The 19,583-nt window shown below is 46.8% G+C and overlaps 8 protein-coding genes and 1 non-coding gene across 9 annotated transcripts; 4 read left to right on the top strand and 5 right to left on the bottom strand.

Moving 5' to 3' along the window:
• Nucleotides 1-417: 417 nt before the first annotated feature.
• Nucleotides 418-1,539, bottom strand: GGS22DRAFT_191510 (uncharacterized protein; the record flags this gene model as incomplete). The annotated part of the gene is made up of 5 exons (XM_047965137.1): nucleotides 418-467; nucleotides 557-1,055; nucleotides 1,164-1,243; nucleotides 1,303-1,413; nucleotides 1,470-1,539. 5 exons carry the CDS (start codon nucleotides 1,537-1,539, stop codon nucleotides 418-420), a joined length of 810 nt encoding a protein of 269 aa, XP_047816173.1.
• Nucleotides 1,540-4,551: 3,012 nt separating this feature from the next.
• On the top strand, nucleotides 4,552-6,420 carry GGS22DRAFT_50455 (uncharacterized protein). Its single transcript, XM_047967274.1, has 4 exons — nucleotides 4,552-4,770; nucleotides 4,831-4,929; nucleotides 4,996-5,396; nucleotides 5,462-6,420. The coding sequence occupies exons 1-4, from the start codon at nucleotides 4,704-4,706 to the stop codon at nucleotides 5,912-5,914; spliced, it is 1,020 nt and encodes a 339-aa protein (XP_047816172.1). The 5' UTR covers nucleotides 4,552-4,703; the 3' UTR covers nucleotides 5,915-6,420.
• A 1-nt stretch (nucleotide 6,421) lies between these two features.
• Nucleotides 6,422-7,834, top strand: GGS22DRAFT_196036 (uncharacterized protein; the record flags this gene model as incomplete). The annotated part of the gene is made up of 1 exon (XM_047965765.1): nucleotides 6,422-7,834. Exon 1 carries the CDS (start codon nucleotides 6,676-6,678, stop codon nucleotides 7,831-7,833), a length of 1,158 nt encoding a protein of 385 aa, XP_047816171.1. The 5' UTR covers nucleotides 6,422-6,675.
• A 591-nt stretch (nucleotides 7,835-8,425) lies between these two features.
• On the bottom strand, nucleotides 8,426-8,990 carry GGS22DRAFT_196032 (uncharacterized protein; the record flags this gene model as incomplete). The annotated part of the gene is made up of 2 exons (XM_047965764.1): nucleotides 8,759-8,990; nucleotides 8,426-8,603 (listed from the first exon to the last, which is right to left on the bottom strand). Exons 1-2 carry the CDS (start codon nucleotides 8,947-8,949, stop codon nucleotides 8,426-8,428), a joined length of 369 nt encoding a protein of 122 aa, XP_047816170.1. The 5' UTR covers nucleotides 8,950-8,990.
• A 198-nt stretch (nucleotides 8,991-9,188) lies between these two features.
• GGS22DRAFT_170715 (terpene synthase) lies at nucleotides 9,189-11,900 on the bottom strand. The gene is made up of 4 exons (XM_047962487.1): nucleotides 11,286-11,900; nucleotides 9,774-11,230; nucleotides 9,644-9,717; nucleotides 9,189-9,585 (listed from the first exon to the last, which is right to left on the bottom strand). Exons 1-4 carry the CDS (start codon nucleotides 11,815-11,817, stop codon nucleotides 9,495-9,497), a joined length of 2,154 nt encoding a protein of 717 aa, XP_047816169.1. The 5' UTR covers nucleotides 11,818-11,900; the 3' UTR covers nucleotides 9,189-9,494.
• Nucleotides 11,901-12,255: 355 nt separating this feature from the next.
• Nucleotides 12,256-14,017, bottom strand: GGS22DRAFT_170713 (putative monooxygenase). The gene is made up of 2 exons (XM_047962486.1): nucleotides 13,536-14,017; nucleotides 12,256-13,486 (listed from the first exon to the last, which is right to left on the bottom strand). Exons 1-2 carry the CDS (start codon nucleotides 13,835-13,837, stop codon nucleotides 12,415-12,417), a joined length of 1,374 nt encoding a protein of 457 aa, XP_047816168.1. The 5' UTR covers nucleotides 13,838-14,017; the 3' UTR covers nucleotides 12,256-12,414.
• Nucleotides 14,018-14,595: 578 nt separating this feature from the next.
• On the top strand, nucleotides 14,596-16,280 carry GGS22DRAFT_50422 (uncharacterized protein). Its single transcript, XM_047967273.1, has 4 exons — nucleotides 14,596-14,929; nucleotides 14,979-15,082; nucleotides 15,176-15,549; nucleotides 15,608-16,280. Exons 1-4 carry the CDS (start codon nucleotides 14,743-14,745, stop codon nucleotides 16,074-16,076), a joined length of 1,134 nt encoding a protein of 377 aa, XP_047816167.1. The 5' UTR covers nucleotides 14,596-14,742; the 3' UTR covers nucleotides 16,077-16,280.
• Nucleotides 16,281-16,631: 351 nt separating this feature from the next.
• Nucleotides 16,632-16,733, top strand: GGS22DRAFT_t111. The gene has a single exon. It is a non-coding gene; the product is annotated as a tRNA-Leu (tRNA).
• A 12-nt stretch (nucleotides 16,734-16,745) lies between these two features.
• Nucleotides 16,746-18,989, bottom strand: GGS22DRAFT_170706 (cytochrome P450). The gene is made up of 5 exons (XM_047962485.1): nucleotides 18,441-18,989; nucleotides 18,035-18,377; nucleotides 17,625-17,972; nucleotides 17,096-17,560; nucleotides 16,746-17,030 (listed from the first exon to the last, which is right to left on the bottom strand). The coding sequence occupies exons 1-5, from the start codon at nucleotides 18,762-18,764 to the stop codon at nucleotides 16,882-16,884; spliced, it is 1,629 nt and encodes a 542-aa protein (XP_047816166.1). The 5' UTR covers nucleotides 18,765-18,989; the 3' UTR covers nucleotides 16,746-16,881.
• Nucleotides 18,990-19,583: the final 594 nt, after the last annotated feature.

The raw sequence follows: 19,583 nt of genomic DNA, 5'->3' as shown, positions 1-19,583 counted from the left end.
GTTGCGAGAAATATCGGCGGCTTAGCTGGGAAAGAGGCAATCGAATTACCTAATCTACCTACTAAATTGGTGGTGTGGCTGCGACGATCACAAATTCAGCACTAGCCACATGTGCCACTTTTGGCCATAATCACACCTAAAGCAGACCTCACTTCCCCCAACTCCTACTCCTCCCACACCTTGTTGCCTACATCGTCCAGTTTTTTTCCTTCGCGAGAAATGCCTTTGCAACGCCAAAATTACAATACAAAGCCCTTATAAAACCAATAAACCAGGGATATTCCCCTGAAAACATCAGGCCACGCCTACCTACGCCGTCTAGGTAGGCGAAATGGAGAGCCTTAACACCATCGGTTCCTTCAATCCCTTCAATCCCTTCAATTTACAACAAAACAAGTTCAAGCTTCCCAGTCGGGCTCAGTGCGCATGTGCCTTCTTGCGCGCCATATAGACCTTCGCATCGCGGACTAAATTAAGCTAGTTAGGGGAAACCTGCGCTGAGCATTCGAATAGGATCCATCATAATCAAGACATGATTAGGCTGGAGGGGACGTACGTTGTCTTTCCATCTTGATCTGAGAGTCTTCTTCCTGTTCGCAACCTGTCTCATGGCCACCATCTGCATTGCAACATGAGCAAAATGAATGGCTTTCTTCGTCGTCACTAAAGTCGGGTGTTGGTAGTCTCGGGATCTTTGGTGCCCGGGGTGGCACCGAAAAATGAGGCTTATCCACATGACTGATCTGATGCCTGCCCTCATCATCGGCTTCCTTGATGCTAGGAAAGATTGGACCTCCATTGCTGCTAATGCGGCGAGTGCGGCCCCGTGCGCTAGTCGAGACTCCCACACCTGGATCTGAATATGCGCCTCGAAGAACCATTCGGTGCTCGCTCTTAGCGAGCTTTCGCTTCTCCGGGGTTGCATTCCATACCTCTGACTCAATGGAATGCGCATGCGCAGCATCATCTTTATGCTTTCGCCATGACTTTCCCTGGGTGGGCGAGGCGACGTATGACGCTTCAGCTGAAGATCGCAAAGAAGGGTACGGAGCATGCTTTTAAATGTTAGCATGCATCCATGAGTCTGGTGCCAAATATCGTTGGCTTCCATCATTAAAGACTTGATCCTGTATGTGTGATACCCCGCCATATCTGCTACTTACAGGATGATAGGCAATTGGTTGCGAATATTTAGACCAATATTCTCGGTGAGGAAGAGCTGCATGTGGTATCACATGATCATCTACAACTTGTCAGATTGGGGAAAACAAGTTATGTTCTCAATCTAGAAACGAGACTTACACGACGGCCACGCAGTTCTTTGGTCACATAAACTATCGATAGGACGTTCCATGGCGAAGAAATCTTGATCAAGGACGGGATAATGGATTAATCTTGAGATCTCGCGACCGTCTAGGAGATTTGTCAATGGGCAGAAGCGTTGGTGGGACGGGTACGACTGAACTTACACGATTCGTTGGTCTGACAGACCTCAAAATAAGTAGGACGGGTTTTGTTATCTTTTTGTGGATGAGCCATGATGATTTTTATGCTTGGTGGCCCTTATTTGATGAAAGCTGAGGAAGTGGTGAATAGAGAGGGGTGGAAGAAGAAGAGGATGGTAGGGGAGGGTGTGGGCTTTTATGTAGAGAGGTATCAAGGCAGGGTAGGTAGGGTAGGTAAGTCGGCCATCCCCCCCGGTACCTTTCACCTTGACCAATCAGGATGATTACTCACAACCAATCAGAAAAGACTAACAACTTCATGCATCAAGGTACTCGATCGCCGCAATGGTCGTACCCGCGTTTCTTAGCTTCTCGCTTTTCAACCATTTCCTTCAAGCCTATTTTGAGCCCAAATATATCCCAACGTCGATGCACTTCTCGGTATAGTCCCCGCGGATCAAGTCCTACAAATCACGTGCTGTGTTACTAGGCAGCGGGTTCTGACCAGCCTAGGTTGCCTCTATGAGGCTCTCTGCTTAGAGTGCTCTGGACTTTGCGAGTCCTAGCCAGGTCGCACTTTTTGATATTCAAATACGTGCCTGATATTCGCTTCGTATCATCATTTCACCCATTACTTCATCTATCCCCTGTCGTGCTACTCTTTTGCCTTGTCTTCATTTTTTTCTACCTTTCCCCGACCACTATTCTCGATCCATTTTCCTCCATCATAATAATATTCTATCTTAATATTTTGCTTCTTGCCTCGGAGTGGGGATATTCTAGCGATATGCAATGCTAGTTAGTGAGGGTAGCTCGGTTGCGATTCACAGAATGCCCCCAGTTGGCTAATAGATCGATCCGATGAGGCTCTGAATTATTACTCTCTTACTACATGGTCGTCTGTTATGTCGTACTGCTGTCCCGTTAATGATCTCAATGTTGGGCAGTAGATATCCGAATCTAGTGCTGCTTGTCTTTACCTAGATCGAGGAGGAAAACGATGAAACTTGTCGTACATGGTATGTCATCAGCCGATACCAATCATGCCCTTCTTAATATTCATTAATCATATTCGGAATCATCCCGATCCGTCATGACTTTGCAAGTATACCTATCCATCCCCATGGCCGTGGAAAATGCTGTTTAATGTAGCAGACCCTAGCCTACTTAGACTCAAAGTACCACAATGCGCCACCTTTAGCGTCGCAATTACGAAGCAATACAAACAAACCCAATAGCAAGCTTACACTTTGATTTTAGAAAACGCAATGCAAGTCGGAAATATCCTGTTCAATCACCAACTTTGCCTTTGCGGAATATATATCTGATCTTATTCCCTCTCGGCGACTTACGGACGAGTATTCCTAAGTCTATATTAAGTTTTCCGAGATAATTGGCTCTTATGACAGCCTAATCTCTATGGGAATAGTGGCAATTAGTCTTCTCAACTGATCCATCTATGGGCATCTTCTAGGCTAACGGTGACCATACCTAGGTAGGTGCCTAGGTAGATAGGTATGTATGCAACAAATTGAACAAACATCCCATGTCAGTACTCCATGTGACCGGGAAGAGATCGAGGGCCAATAGCAATGGGTGTATTACACTGCCAGATCGTCCCAGCCGTCGTGCCATGTTACTCGACATTCGGCAGCATTTGACTTAACGGTACCGTACACGTTCGATGTGACCATGGCGCATGTCTAGGTAGACTCACAATTGTTCTCCATTGAGCCGCATCTGGAGGGTTACCTAAATTTACAAGGCCGTCCAATGAATTGCCTTGGATTTGATTTGCAGCTAAAATAAGTGACTAATTCATAGTAAATATCCATGAATAAGAAGCAAACGCTACGTATGCCCTGTGAGACTACCCTTGGCGCTAAAAGGGTTCTGTCCGACGACGACTACCGGGCCCCGGATCTTAGGTATTTATCCAGTTACACAACAGCCATTTCACATACCAGCACCCAACTACTCTACTACGATCATAAGGTGCAGGAAGATGCCAGGGTAACTTGGATGAAGGGTGAGTCTTCTGATTTGAAGCCACATGTATTCCTCTACGCAAGACATATCATCATTATACCTATTCTTCAAAACGAGGAAAGTTTAGACGGCAGTCACATGGCTAGGACAATACCGCTAAGGAAACTATTAGGACTAAACCGAATTAGATAAGCTGGCTCAGATATATGAAAGCCTGCTGGTCGTTTACGTATCCAGTGGAACTCGAACCTGTTTCTCGCCTCTCTACCCTGGCGGTTTTCCGGCTTGCCTGCATCTGTCGGTATCCTCAGCGGAACACCTGAGCTCTTATATTCACGCGGCTCCCCCAAATGTTGTCTTCTGTCATTTCCCTAGTCTGAAACAGCAGCCGGAGTTATTGTTCCTTTGCAATAGTTGGATTTGGTGGGGGTATCCAAATCATTGAGGCTATTCGCCTAGGGTATTCGATATATAAGGACTAGGTAAGTACTAAGTAGGTACTTACGCAGTGAATACGCAAGACTCATCCAAGAGTCACATTACCGCTATATGTGTGGTAATTATGCACAAAATATTACATTTATATCATCTGCTAGTGGGGCCCACTCAATAATTGAAGGTCGAAAGTAGTTGAGCAGGCTCGTGAGCGAAGGCATCGGTATATAGGTACCATTAACAGCTGTAACTGTGTTAAATCCACCAAGGTCTCTAGAACACCAATGTAAATTTATGTCAGATTCCTGGGGGACACGAAAATAGTCCTAAAAGCTGCATCATTAGTGATGCTAGAAGGCTTGGTTTGACGTGAGGAGAAACTAGGTAGGTGTTTTCAGGGGAACATTCAACTTCTTAATATTATAAGTGTGCAAAGGTTTTATTAGGTACCCTTCATGAATATATACATGATTTTAGTCTATTATAGGCTTTTATCTGTATATAAAGTAGTGGAATATCAAGATTTACAAGTTGACTACGGATATTCGCTATGTACCCATATAGGGGTCGGTGGTGCACCGCCACATAATGTGAAGCCACAGTTGATGTGGCGGAAGCTTCAAGGTTACATAAGAAAGTACCTAAGTACCTAGCTGTTAGCAGCCAACGCTGTTCTTCGCGCTTCACCTTCATTCAACTTTTCGCGACAGCAATCTTGTTCATGCAATTTCGTTGCGATACTCACCCAACTCCGAATTAAGCATAATCCGGCTGAACTCAATCCACGCATCTCACGTTTATTTTGCGAGGCATCAATTCTTCCAATTCGGAGCCATGGGAAAGAAGAAGCGTGGTCATCCCGACGTCGAGGAGCTTCTGTCTCGACCTTGGTGTTACTACTGTACGCCCTACCGCTTTCATCTCTGCATTTCATGAGATTTATTTCTAACTAATCCAATAGGTGAACGAGACTTCGAAGATCTAAAACTTTTGATATCGCATCAGAAGGCGAAACACTTCAAATGTGATCGATGTGGGCGACGTTTGAACACAGCTGGAGGTAAGAAATTCCCTTTCATCAAAGCCACTTCGACGCGACTTAAATTTTAATCTTGCTTTACGACAGGTCTCTCCGTTCATATGAATCAGGTCCACAAGGAGTCTCTATCATCAGTCGAAAATGCACTCCCCAATCGACAAGGCCTCGATGTTGAGATCTTCGGTATGGAAGGTATCCCGGAGGACATCGTCCAACAGCACAACCAGCGCATCATCCAAAACTTCTACCAAGCCCAAGCCGAGCGATACGCGGCGACGGGGAATCCCCCGCCTGGACAGGGTAGAAAGGGACCAGCGAAGAAGATTAAGATCGAGACGGCAGATGAGATCAAGAAGCGATTAGCAGAACATCGTGCAAGGCTTGCCACCCAGAAGCCAGGAATCGGTGGTGGAAGCGCGACTCATACGCCTCGCGAGGGTTTACCTGATCGGAACAGTCCTGCGCAAAGTGCATCTCCTGGTGCATTCGTACGTACTCCTTTACTCACTCTTGGTTGTGTTGTTTTATAACTCGTGCTAACTACATCTAATAGAATTCGCCTTTCCCTCCCCCAGGAGGTCAGTACCCGGGATTCCCTCCTCAGTCCGTGCCCGGCTACTCGCCTCCACCTCAGTACCCCGGCGCATATCCACCACCAAGTCTCCCCTCACGACCTGGCAGCAACCTCCCCGTTCCATCCGGATTACCTCCACGTCCTGGGCAAGCTGGCTGGCAAGGAAATGCATCGACCATCGACGAACTTGTATCTGGTGCTGCCCAACAAGGTGATGATATCGACCAGATTATCAGAATGGCTGAAGCTGGAATCAAACCACCAAAGAAGCCGGAGACGCCGACTACCGGCGAGGCGGGCGAAGCGACGGAGAAGAAGTCGAAGAAGGACAAGGACAAGAACGTGAAGATGGTGTACGACGACGAGATTAGTCCCGAAGAGAGGATGTCGATGATGCCTAGATACGCTTTCGTCCCAGAGGCTAGTGCTTAGGGTGATGAGGGGATGTGGTTTGTAATATTATGAAACGGCGAATGCTTATGGTTAGTCCCTATGTGTTGGGATCTATGAGCTAACGTCTCGCAGAACATGCTGCTCGGAGATACTAGGGCAGCTAGGTATTAAAAAAATTGCGAAACGATGAGATATCCCAAATTAGCTCTGAGCCTCATGTTGACTTCGAATTATTGAAAAATACCTAATTCTAGACTCAAGGTCCCCATTACAGCATTCTAACCAACCTCTCTACCTAGCAATTCAGGTGCACAGGAGTTGTACTTAATATTAACATTAAACATTATTTGGTATGGTTGGTATGGTTACTGGAAAAAGCATAACATTGGATATATGATGGTTACCCCTTTCGTTTATATCGCTTATAATGAATAACTCTTACATACCTACGAAATTTGTATAGTTATTGTGTGGATGACGTCATATATTATCCCGTTTACATCTGCGGACTTATTAAGTCTTTTGGATGCGAAGCAAACGACAACTACTAATACCTACCTAGGTACCTACCTACTGGCGAATTGAAGAGGTTTTACTACCACGCACGCCAAAATATTACAACAAATATTCCATAGAATCAATTCCACTCACCAGCTCATCGGATAATCCTCATATGACTACCTAGGTACATAACATATTACTCATCCGGACATTTCGTACCTACGAGGAGGTTACTTTCTACGCACCAACTTACACTCCTATATTTCACCTCATGATACCCGGACTTCCCTAAATACAACATGGCTACTTTAAAACGCTTCATCGCCAACGCGGACGAGACCTTCCGGACCGTGGATGCCAATAAAGAACTCCTAGCCAGTCTCTACCGGATCACAACACACTATCCTCCGGTTCATACATGTTCCACAGGATGGAAGTTCGAAGGTTTCTACAACGGACCAACTTCAATTGCATATCTGTTCTACCGACTATCTCAAATCTTCCCGGATATGGAGTTTAAGCAGCAGTCTCTCCTAGACTGGGCCGAAGCCTACCTTGCTCTAGGCGCCCGTCGGACGAAGAAGGATCCCTCCCCGAACAACTGTGGAATCACAAACGAGACCTTAGCCCACCTCTCCCTCACCGCAGTCATGAAGCGAGACATCAACATAGTCCGACAGATCTGCTCCTTCGCCGCATATGTCAACAACTTACAGCTCACCAGCTCCGATGAGTGGATGTACGGACGCGCCGGTTACCTGTACTTCCTTCGTCTATGCGAGACGCTAATCAAGGAAACCCAGAACCCGGAATCGAGCACGGCCACTCTCCTCGACAAGACCGTGGATAACACCATAACCCGCATCCTAGCCAACCCCCCGCCGCACTACTGGCACGGCAAGGACTACCACGGCGCCGCCCACGGCACCATCGGCATGATCACGCAGCTCGTGCTCACGCGCCCGTCTATCGCCGTCGCCCTACACCTCATGCTCGAGCTAGTCCTCATCAGGCAATTCGCCAGCGGCAATTTCCCCGCCACCGAGGGCTCCCACGTCGACTTCCTCGTTCAGTTCTGCCACGGTGCGCCCGGCATCAATATCGCCCTGCGCTCGCTGCTCCCGCATTTCTCTGAAAAGGTCCGTGCGAAGATGGAGGCCGCGATGAAGAGTGCCGACGAAGAGGTGTGGAGGAGGGGCCTGCTGTCGAAGAACCCGTGCTTGTGCCATGGCATCCCGGGTAATGCGCTGGCGCTTACCGAGGGCGGACAAGAGCGCTTGTTGCACTTCCTGTCGTGGATGGGTACGGAGGAGTTGGAGAGTAGGGGTTGGTTGGCGCAGGAGGCTCGCGATGGGGAGGCTGCGGGGTTGTTTACGGGGGAGGCGGGACGTGCGTGGGTTTGGGGCGTTGTGGCGGGGGGTTGGCCGAGGGTGCTTATTGGGTTTAATGATATTTGAGGTTGCGATTGGGGGGTGGGGGATAGGGGGAAAGGGGATGGGTTCGAGAAGAGTGGTACTTGGTATCACTCTTTAAGAAAACTTCAATCAAGATGCCCCCTTCTAAGCTGCAATACATAAGAATATGGGCGAAGGAAGGTTACCTCTACTCTGTTCTTCCCAATTACTCTCATTTTCAATCAGATTATGGATCGTGGGTTAGTTTGTTGAATTTGGTGATATTGTGCCTCGTTTGACGTGATGGCTCCAAAGAAAATACTTGGTCTCCATAGATCATAGCAATGTTTGTTAGGTACAAGGTGCGACCCTTCCTGCCATATCTCACGCGCTTCTTACTCTAACTGTTTATACCCACCTCATCCACCTCCGGCCACGAAGCAAATAGGTAGGCTTAGTTGTGTGCTTTGATAGGTATGTTGAATTCCTGGTTACCTCCCACCCCTATCACTAGACTACCTGAAGTCTGTTTAAGTGCTACGGTATGTTGAATACCTAGCGACCCGCAAGTTATCAAAGCCACCAACTCATTCCCTTGGTTTCCCATACCCTAATTCAATCCTCCAACGATCCAATCCTAGGTTATGTTTATATCTCACAGATAGATATACATATCGTAACTCAGAAGCTCGGCTGATCCCGTGTTACAAGTCCCAAAGTTCGCTAAATGGCCTTGAGTGGAAGCCTCGGCTTTCGGGCAGCCTTTTTTGGTGTATATGGTCAAATCGGCACGGCTACCGTCGCCGAACGTCTTGGGTCCTTTTGGAAAGAACCTATAATATCAAGATTAGCTTTCACTCGCGGGGTATGATCAAAGTAGACGTGGCCAATGTCGGCTTCGTGAGCTACGCAAGCATCTACATATTGGGTAGGTACCTAGATAGGTGCTATATCGGATTTCGGGAACTAGAGAGGTTTGGGAACTTACGAGAATGCCGCATCCGCCATTGGAAGAGAACTGCATGTGACATTTCGGGCTATCTGGAGGGTTGAGACGTCATTCTTACACTCCTTGTCCGAGTAAAGCGTGACGTTCCATACGGGCATCTGAGGGTTTTGGGCGTCGACCTTTACAGCGAGAAAGGAAACGAATGCCGCAAGGACTATGTCGAAGTACATATTGAATTTGGGTCAACAGGAGCGGGATAAGTATAGACTGAGATAGTAGTGAAACTTGGCTTCTATGCGCTATTGCTGGTATGAAATTTCTAGAGGCATTTGGCCTCTTTTATATCCGTCTGAAAAGGTTGCGCATGGTATAGCAAAGGCGCGGCTACGTCGTTTCTCACTGTTCACCCTTAACACACACAGAGCCGATAGCTCGCTTAACTCGTAAAGTCATTTGCTTAAAAAATCAAGTTTATTGAACTCAGTTGTGAAACTGAGCTGCCAGCAGGTGATAGGGCGGTTTAAGCCATACCTATATAGGTTGCTAGTCAATCAAGTAGTCATGGGCCATAGGCAGTTACATAAGAGAATACATAATTAAAACATAAAAGCGTAAGTTAATATACACTGCCGCGTAGATATCGGTAAGATGTAGCCAAGTTTTCCTACCTATTAACAATTGAAGATTAAAGCCAAGAACGTTATATCCATAAGGAGGCATCGCTAACATGCGTGTGATGCCCCTCACGCGTAAGTCGGGAGAGTGAAGAATGTGTTTAAGCCGTTAGTTTAGTAAGATACATCTGCGAATACGATCCCAATGCCATAATTGGGAAGTAGAGCTTATAGTTTGGATACCCGATCATACTTGAGGCGAGAATCAGTAACCATGTCATAACCTAGAGCTAAGTTGAGTATTGCTTACCAGGTCTGGTTGAAAACCCCCTCTACACCTTCTTGAAGCCACTCACCGCTGGGCTGTTGACGGTCGCGAATCAGCTAGACACCATTAGCAAACTTCAGTAACTCCACAGAGTTTCATGGTTCATCATCACCTGAAGACCTCTCTGTATAGGCGTCGGATCAGGGTAGCCGGCGTGCATTAGTGCTAGGACGGCCCATGAGGTATTCACTACCTGGCTCATGTCGTGATGAATATAGCGCTTCTCGAGGCATGACATGTGATGTTCTCCCCAGCCGCCATCGTCCATCTGTCTTTCGACAAGAAACTCGCAGGCTCGACGGACAGCGTCGCTATTCTGGTACTGCTCGCCTACACTCTCAAGACTCTGTAGAGCGAAGAACATAGCATAGGTGAAACATATAGCCCATGCGCCATACCAACTTCCGTCGGGCCTTTGGGCGCGACGGATAAAGTGGACGGCAGCATTCATAGCTCTATCGATGTCGTGGCGTCGATATTGTGGGGAATGTTTGCTGAATAGGGCGAGGGCAGTCAACACCGCTGTAGTACACTCGGGGTGAGAGTGTTCCACCATGATCTGGTCAAAAACCTCTGCCGGATTAAGTAGCTCGAGATAATCACTACCTCGTTTCCTCTCGTAGCTTCCGAACCCTCCATCTGTATTTTGCATCAAGAGAAGGGTGTCCACACAGTCTTGCAGTCGAGAGTCGTCGATCTTGCACGAGTACGACGGGTCGTTTTGAAGCATAAGAACTGCCTTCAGACTCTCCGCGGCGCAGTCGGATACGATGTATCCATTGCTTCGGGTGCTAAAGGGCCAACCCCCTTTCCGTATTTGACGGTAGGCGTCATCCAGGTTATCTCTCAATTGTGATATGTCAAGAAAACTGAGAGCTTTTTCAAGACAGGGGTGGAAGCTTTGATGTTGCGCGAGACCGGCTTTCACGGCGGCTTGAATTGTGAAAGCTGTATCCCATACTTGGACCCCGTTGGTTCCATTGCTAGTCATACCATCTGGCCCCATCCATAGATACGTAGCAATATGTTTGCGGTGCTCTTCGAGTCTCTTGGAAGAAAGACCATCCTCAAATACTGTAGCCACTATATGAAAAGCTTTATTTACAGGCGCAAGACAGTTAAAGTCAGTATTATGTTCTTCGCGCTTCATTAGTTCTGATACCTTATTGTTAGCCAAGGTTAACAGCCATTGTGGTCGAAGGAAGTTGCACCAGAAAGAGAGAATGGCGAATAAAATGACTAGCAAAGGAGAGACTTTGCGCACAGCATCCGTCTCAGCAGTATAGTTACGGTAGTCGGAAAAGGCGATAGATGAGTACTTCTCCGTATATATCTCATCTCTGATTTCGGCTAAGAGCGGCGTGAGTGGAGTAGTGCAGCGATTTGACCATAGATATGAGGTTGGAAGATAGACCACTCGGCATTGCGCCCACCAACGAATAGGATGAAAGGGAACCCAAGTGGGCAGAAGCCATAAATCAACTGGAATACAGTTCACTCCGTCCCAGTCGAAAAGGTTCAAGCAGGATAGCCAAATTTTCCCCCACTGTGGAATGCCTATGACTCCCCCTTAACACCATTAGAACAATGCAGCACACCTTAGCCAAGGTGCCAGTTAACATACCAAGTGACAGGAGGCAGTTTCTTGCCTTGCTAGCTAGAGGGTGGTGCTTATCCATCCCAAGGATTCGCAACACAACGTAATAGAGGCCGGTAGCGAATACGGTTGATTCTCCTTCCAGGTGTAGGCCCCAGCCACCATCTTCATTGGCGTGATGCGCAAGGTACCGCGTCATTTCGATCCTCCACTCACTTGGAATTGGAGAATGTGAGATGTACATCGCAAATATCAATCCCGGAAGAAGAAAGCTTGGCCCACCGTACTCACAGGCCCAGTGTCCTTCAGGAAGTTGAATGTCGCGGAGGAAATCGAACCCGTTTCGAGCGGCTTCGTCAAATGACGGTATGGCGGTTTTCGTACGACATCCATTTTGGCGATCCGGCAAAGGCAGACCTAGAAGGTAACGCTCTGCGACTGTCTGTTCGCACTCGCTCTCGCCACTTTCACTGTCTCCAAGATAGATCCAATGATGGTCACCGTGTTCGCTCAATAAACGCCAGCGACTGAGGTCTGTCATAGGTACGTGGCTTTCCATGACTGTTCCTGCGGCTTGAAAAAAGATGAGAAATGAAAACTTTTTGAGATGTAGTAAGAAATTTCGCTTATGGTGTCGTCGTGGTGGGGGTTGGGGGTGAGCACGATTGGATTCTGCGGGTGGTGAGCACCAAGAAAATAACAAATTACCCCTGAAATGCCCCGAACTCCGCGGTATGTAGTGTAACATAAGCTCTACTACAGCCTCTAAGATAGTGGCGGCCTTAAATATTTACAGTGCATTAAACTTACAGAACACCTAATGCGAATGATTTGGTAATTATGGGAATAAACGCCTATTAACTAGTTGGAGAAATGGCCACAATCTTCATGTTCTCATAGAAGTGGAAGGTATTTTTCATATGTTTCTAATCACTACTCATACAATATATAATATGAGGTAGATAGGTGCATTATATTGAAATAGATGCAGTCATATTGGTTGATTAGTTGGTTAAGTTGCTAGTTCTATGTAGGTACATATATAGCCCTTGAATACAGGGCGTAGACTCCCAGCCACCTAATATTCCAGCACATATACATGAAATTCAACTTCGTGTGTCACTATGAAGCCAGTATTTTCTCTGCTTCAAAATATTCATAGTACATTATGAGATTTCGTTCCGCCTTTGACACCGTCATTTTGCACTCCCGGATGATGCTTCCAGGCAATGTGCGACTTTGGCAGTACACTTTCTTCGAGCCAGTCCAGCACGGGAGTTTCGCTAATCAACGGCCCGAATGTATTGTTGAAAAACGCTTTATTCAGCGGAAGATTGGGCAGGATGTATTTTGCCATAACCCTATCTTTCCAAGACGACCATGCGATTAGTCTAGCAGTTTTCATCGAGAACTCAGCCATCTTCCTTGTGTCCTTTAAACGCTTCTTTTCGTAAATTTCGAATAAATCCTGCAGAGTCCTCGTGCCTGGGAATTTGTCATCCCGCAATAACTGTCGTAGATCATTTATCAACACGACGAGGTCTGTCACGCCACTATTGTAACCTAAACCGGCGTGAGGCTCATATTTTCGAACAGCGTCGCCAACTAGTACGATACGCTCGAAAGACCATCCATCTATTAACCCTTCTTCGATGTTGATGAGCCCAGTGTCACCAAGCCGACGAGCGTTTACGTCCTGAAGCTTCCACCCCGGTGCCAAATACAGATTACCGCATCTATTTAAGATGTCAACTTTATCGGTCTCTGTATACCTGGTAGCTTTTGAAGTATGCGAATCGATCTTCTCATAAACCCCATACCAACCCCTATCAGTACCGTTGACAATTTGAGTTGATAGCCCGTCTTGGGATCCGTCATATCTGGTATTGGTAGCTAGACCGGGGAGGATAGGGATCTCCCCAAAATATAGTCGGTACGTTGCGACGTAGGGCTGTTTCTGAGCCTGCGGGAGGTCTTCCGGTTTTTTGCCCCTCTTCAGGGCTCTCATGAGTAACCGGACACTACTACGTACTCCGTCGGCCCCTATAACGATAGAGCCTTCATGTGTGCTTCCGTCGGCACAGACAACCTTCACGCCATCTTCTGAGGGTGAAATATTGACGACATGTTTCTTGAGTAATATGAGAGACTTTACACTCTCCGGTAAGCTCTCATAGAGAAGCCTAACCAAATCAGGGCGGTGCATGATTTTGATCCCGTGGCCGTGACTGAGGGGGTTAGCAGAGAGTTCAATCTTGTTCTTATCTCGCGACTCACTTCTTCTCTATCAATAGGACCGTCTCGTCCTTCATTCTGATACGGGCATCTTTCGCTGAAAGTGTAAACCCCTGTTCAATGTAATCCAGGCTCGGCTCTAGGGCCTTGAGGAGACCCAATTGATCAAATATGCGCAGTGTCTGAGGCCATAACGCCAACGTAGTCCCTTGCAAAGCCAACACGGTCTCATGTTTCTCTAGTATTGTAAAGTCGATACCGGTTTTTGAGAGGATGTGCGCTGCGGTGAGGCCAATCAGACCGCAGCCCACCACGATCACCCGGAATGGCTTCTCTGTCTCCATCTCAAGGCTGTCTTATCGTTTATTCCTCCTTAAAAAGATCGTGCATTTGCCACCTGTGCGGTTCTGTAAATGATATACGATAATTAATTTGTAGCTTTAGATAATGACCGGTAAGGAAGGGTGGTGTGGGTGTTTGACAATGGCCCCCAACGAAGGAGGTAAGAATTAATCTAAAGTAATTTGGAAGTAAGGCATGTTTCTGCAGAAGCCACTACTAGGTAGGTACCTATAAAGTGAAGGATTGGGGTTTCATTTAGTAGCCCTGGAGGACCTAGGACCGACCTTTGGGTTACACCTGTTGACGCCGAAGCATCAGACGCGTAGCCTATCTCTTTGTCCAAGGTAAGCCACACCGTCTTTTTGTTACCCGGGTTCCACTACATTTCTTTCCGTGCAGACCGAGTCCTAAATTCCAAATATGTTTGATTCGATACTTCCCTAAGAGCGAGCAACATATGTTGGAAGGTAACCCCAATCCGTGGTGGCGGCCTGCAAATGTGAAATAATATGATGGTGGATGCACTAATCTGACAAATCGGGGTGCCGGGGTGCACGTTGACATCAACTAAATGCGCTATGGTATGTTGCACAGCATGGAGGGGTTGGCTTAGGAAGCTCACCTGCAGCCTTCCAAGCTCTGCGTTTCAGCTACTAGGTATGATTACTTACATGTAGGTTGGTACATACTATATAGGTTGATACCTAGCTGCCTAGGTACCTAGTAGGTTAAGTGCGATCCTCAGCCAGCCGTTAGGAAAGGGCCTTCCAATTAAATATATCAATAGTCAAAATCCAGCAGCCCTTGCGCCTTAGTTGAGTGGAGAAGGCCCTCGCCAACCCCTTTTCTTTCTTTTTCCCCCCTTAAAATTCAGTTTGCCGAGTGGACTTTAAACTTAGTTTCCAAGATGGAATTGGATGCCAACGGAATAAAGAGATTCGCAACAAGCATCACTTGCTGTGCAATTGTCATCATATCGGTTGCTCTGCGCTTCTGGTGTAAACTCTCACTGAAGAGTGGTATACATGCGGAAGACTGGGTTATATTTGCCGTAGTGCCAGCATATATAGGGGCTACAGCTGATGACATATGGGGTATGTCCCCTTTTACACTCTTACTATCACGTGGCACTAAAATTCGAAGGACTCCTTGGAGGGGGCCATGGCAAGGAGATAGATGCAGTGGTTGTTGACCTGCTGCTTGATCCATCGCCCAAAAACTTCAAGGCCTTAGAAGTTTCCTTCGAAGTATTTCTAACCATCTAAGTTACTTACCTAGTACCCAGTTGATGATGATCACCTTTTAATCATTTCCTTTATCGAGGCTTACCAATGTTTTAGTCGCTTTTTGTCGGGTTCTTCCTCTCCCCCTTTGGACTCACAGCCACCAGAATATCTATCTGTTTATTATATCGGCGCATATTTTCGACACGCAACTTTCGAATTCAATCAATGATAATGATGATTATAAGCATCGCGTGGCTCACTGCGTCCTTTGTTGTTAACGTGGTGCTTTGCATTCCACTTGATACGTTCTGGAAACCTTTCAATCCAGGACGTTGCGTGAACTTCAACCTATATTATCTTTTAATCGGTATTTTTGAAACCATAATTGATTCTGCAATATTGGCCCTCCCTATTCGGGCCACATTCCAAGTCCAACTACCTTTGAAGACTAAACTCCTCTTGTCGGGGATTTTTCTTCTAGGAGGGTTGTGAGTTCACTCTCTTGCTAATAGACTTAGCGCTCGACATAGGCTTATATACCTACAGTGTTATCGTCACGAATGCCTTTCGCCTATCCGCTATATACCAGCCCAATAGTACCAAGGTGTCACTAAGTGAGGCGACATTTTGGACTCATATCCATTCTACGACAGCAGTACTCTGTGCCAACATTCCAATCTACAAGCCTCTTGTAGCCTCGGCAAATAACTTGTTTGGTGGGATTCGAAACATATTCTACTCATCATTTCGCTCGCTGCGAAGTAACCAGACAATGAGAATCGAGGATTCAGCAGATGACCCCGAAAGTGGTTTCCAGATGGTGAATACTACGTCGCATCCGGATGTAGCTGCTTATCATCGGTCAAGGTATCATCTTGAAGATTCGAGAAACCCTATCCTCGTTCCTGATGAAGGGGTGAATGTGACGATAGCTAGATGCAGCGATATGTCCCTCGGCCATCTAGATATCCCGCAGGGTAGAATACTTCACACGAGGAAGGTTGAGGTTGCTTGATTTTGACCGGGGCGTGTAGTGTATCTCATTCCTACGATAGTCAATACAGAATTTTCAATTAGAACTAGGAGAATATTAGACAATCGAAATTGAGTAGCGGGGTTTTACTTGTGAATAGGGGCCTTTAAGTTTGCATCACCTATCCATAATAGGTACCTAGACTGTACACTAAAATATCCCATGCTCCGCTGTAGTAGGTGTGCTTGTAGCGGATAGGTAGCTGTGTAATGAGGGGTCATCCATGGATGAGTTTTTCGCACATCAGCCACGCTTTTTTTCCAGTGCGCGATTAAATAAACAATTAAAAAATAATGTGTTAGGTCTAGACCTAAAGGTGATTTATCCGCTAGACTAGTGTGGATGATCGCTACAGTCTAGGAGGCTTAGGGAGCTTAGCTACTGAAGAAATGCGCCCCACAGTGCGGGGAATCGCTATTTACACGGCTTTAGTTCCTGGCAACTCCATTCTCGGGTGGGAATGCGCCGCCAGTCTAGAAGCCCTCTAACCTACATCATTCACAATAATGGCCAGAGTTGTCCATCACAACAAGTGAAGGCAAGATGGCCGAGTTGGTCCATGGCGCGAGGTTAAGGTCATAATCTTAACACGATTTCCTCGTGGGGAAACCCTCGTGGGTTCGAATCCCACTCTTGTCACGATATATTTTTGTGTTTTCTATATTTTATATTTTTTTCTTCTTTTTTATGTGCGCAAAGCTAGTAAATGACGACATCATGGAGAATGTAGGTCTCTATATTCTTATATCCAAACGTGAGTAGTCCGTTTAAGTCGACTCGTCTCATTCTACTCCGAAGCGGGCACCAATGTAATCGAGTCGAAGTCCAGAATGTCAGTCTTGGTATTGGAAACAGATTCTGAAACTAAACGCCTGACTGTATCCGACCGTGGAACTATGCGGACCTGATATGGTTTCGGCTTTGTGACTAGACCAGCTACATTCCAATATCTCAGTACTAGATACAGAACGAAAGAAGTTGAGGAACAGAATGAAGCTTACCGATTTTGGCATTGAGATCCAAAGGCTCTCCCGGTCGAGGCGAAATATCAAAAGCCCAAAGTACACGGGCGATGACAATATACAGGGATGCCTCAGCCACAAAAATACCCTGACAGAGTCGGCGACCAAAGCCATAGTGAAAATGGTCTCGACGACGGAAGTCTGGGTGGTTAGCACTGGCCGAAGCATTCAGGTCATCGTTTATGAAACGCTCAGGCCAGAAGGCATCCGGGTTTTGATACACGGCCGGATCACGGCTCAGTGCAGGCAAGTTTGGAAAGACAATTGTACCCTTCGGGACCCGACGTCCAAGGTATCTATCCTCCTCCGAGGTCGCATGCGGTACGCCTAGGCTTCCAATGGGAGCCCATCTATGGACTTCCTTGATCAGTGCTCGGACGTAGGGCAGGTTTGGCTCATCCGTCCAGGTGGGCAACCGTGACGGTCCTACAACGCGATCGAGTTCTGGGGCCTAGTGTTAGCATCGACGCACAAACTGGTATGGCACACCTCTCAGAATTCATCTTGCCTTCTTGTGCAGCTTTCTGGGCCTCGGGATTGAGTGCCATGACCTTGAAAAAGGACTGCAATACACTACTTGTGGTATCGGCTCCGGCGCCGATGAGCATGGCCAGGATATTGATAGCCATTTCGTCATCAACGCCTTCCGTCTCTTGAATTTTTACCAGCTCGGTTCCGAAACAGTCAGGCGCTGAGTTTGCTTGCACTTGCATCTTGAGCGTCCTCAAGAAAGCAGTGTTCAGCGCAGACTCCCGCTTTCGCAGGCTCATTGCTAACTTCATCCATGGTTGAAATCTTTCTGGGAGCCTTTGAAGAATCGGGAAATAATCCAGCAAAAGTGTGCCTGGCTGGAAATCTGCGAACGAACGTTAGCAACTTCATTCTACCTCAACTATAACCATTTTGGAGGACTCCTACAATTCAATATGTCTTCCCATACAGAGTAGAACTCGCACATGATGGGATGATCAAGCTGTACAAGACGTACACCATATACCGCGCTGAAAATGACGCTAATGGCAAACCGTTCGGTATGAGCGAGGAAGTCTGCGGGAGCTTCTACAAGATCCTTAAGCATGATTATCGCTTCATAGTCCTGGTATTTCTGGAAGCCTGCAGACTGTTGAGGCCCGAGGAGATTGTTATAGATGCGTCGAAGCAGTCGGAACTGTTGACCAACCCCTGTCGTTACTAGCCTCCATGGCCACATACGTTCGCGGAATTCATTTTGTGAAGGCCGGTCAGAGTAAATGGAACCTCTCTAAAAGTAAGTAATCCATTAGCTTCGTTAACTTCACCTAAGTGTAGGATAGGGGCTAACTACCTTATCCAGTAATTGTTTCGCATCCTCGGCTTTGCTGATGATTAGGACAGGCATGGAACTAAACCACAACATAGAAATACCACCAAACTTCTTTGCTATCTTCATTAGTTCCACATCTGGATTCTTGAAGAGCTTAGAAACGTAGACGAGGTTTCCTACGATAGGCCATGGGGTAGGCCCTCCTGGGTAAACATCGTTTGTTTTTGCCTTCTTCGAGAAGCTAGCCGGCTTCAAACTCCAAAGAATCGAAGTCAGCCACGAGAAGACGACACAGACAAGGATTGCACTAATGTAATAATCGGAATGGTATTTAGCAACGTCCATGGTTGCCGCTTTTCAAAATTTAGACGTTAAAGGTCAAACGATATGAGGAAAACCGGATCTCAAGCTGAAGACACTCTAAGTTACGGAATAATTTAAGACACATAACCTTTGAGTGCCTTTGGGAGCTATCGGTTCCCATATTGGGCGAGTCCATACTGCATACTTACGGTATTCGAAGCCAACTAGGTCCTACGTAGGGTGAGTCAGACTTCAATGCTTCATGGCTACGATCTAGGTCATAGGACACTTTGCTATGTCTTACCTAAAACTACCTTACTTGAAGAGTTGCATCGTCAAGCCAACGATAGCCCCTGCAGGAGGAACGTCAATACGTTATGTTCAGCTGCATGTAATCTTCTCGTGGGATCCCTCGACGTTAATATCGAATGCAGCTGCATCCATATAGAAAGGGCAAATGCACAGCTCTCGATTTGTATAGAAAATCAAAAGATATCAGGCTCGTGCAACCCACCAGCTTACTGTTATTAGTCAGGAGACGTTTTCCAGTGCGGTTGCACGAAGATGAGGCACGGCTGGCGTTATGAGAAAAAGACACTACTCGCCTAGAGCTCGTTTTTATATATTAAACGAAACGCCACTCTGGGCAGGTATGGTGTGGGGGAGAGTCGTCTTGGCTGCATAAATTTCATTATGTGCTGACCAAGTCAGACCTAGGTAGGCAGGCTATCATCCACTCGCTGCTGTCACGAGGTTATGAGGATCGTTAACATTGTAATCAGAAAGTAGGTACCTAGGTATCACCAACTTTCAGGAAAGGGGTTGCTATCCGCTGATCATCAAATGCCAGTTGAGTCTACC

Source organism: Annulohypoxylon maeteangense (assembly GCF_022496945.1).
Source record: "Annulohypoxylon maeteangense strain CBS 123835 unplaced genomic scaffold GGS22scaffold_16, whole genome shotgun sequence".
In the NCBI taxonomy this organism is placed as follows: domain Eukaryota; kingdom Fungi; phylum Ascomycota; class Sordariomycetes; order Xylariales; family Hypoxylaceae; genus Annulohypoxylon; species Annulohypoxylon maeteangense.
Note: the sequence above shows the minus strand (reverse complement) of the source record. Positions and strands in the feature narration are given on the sequence as shown.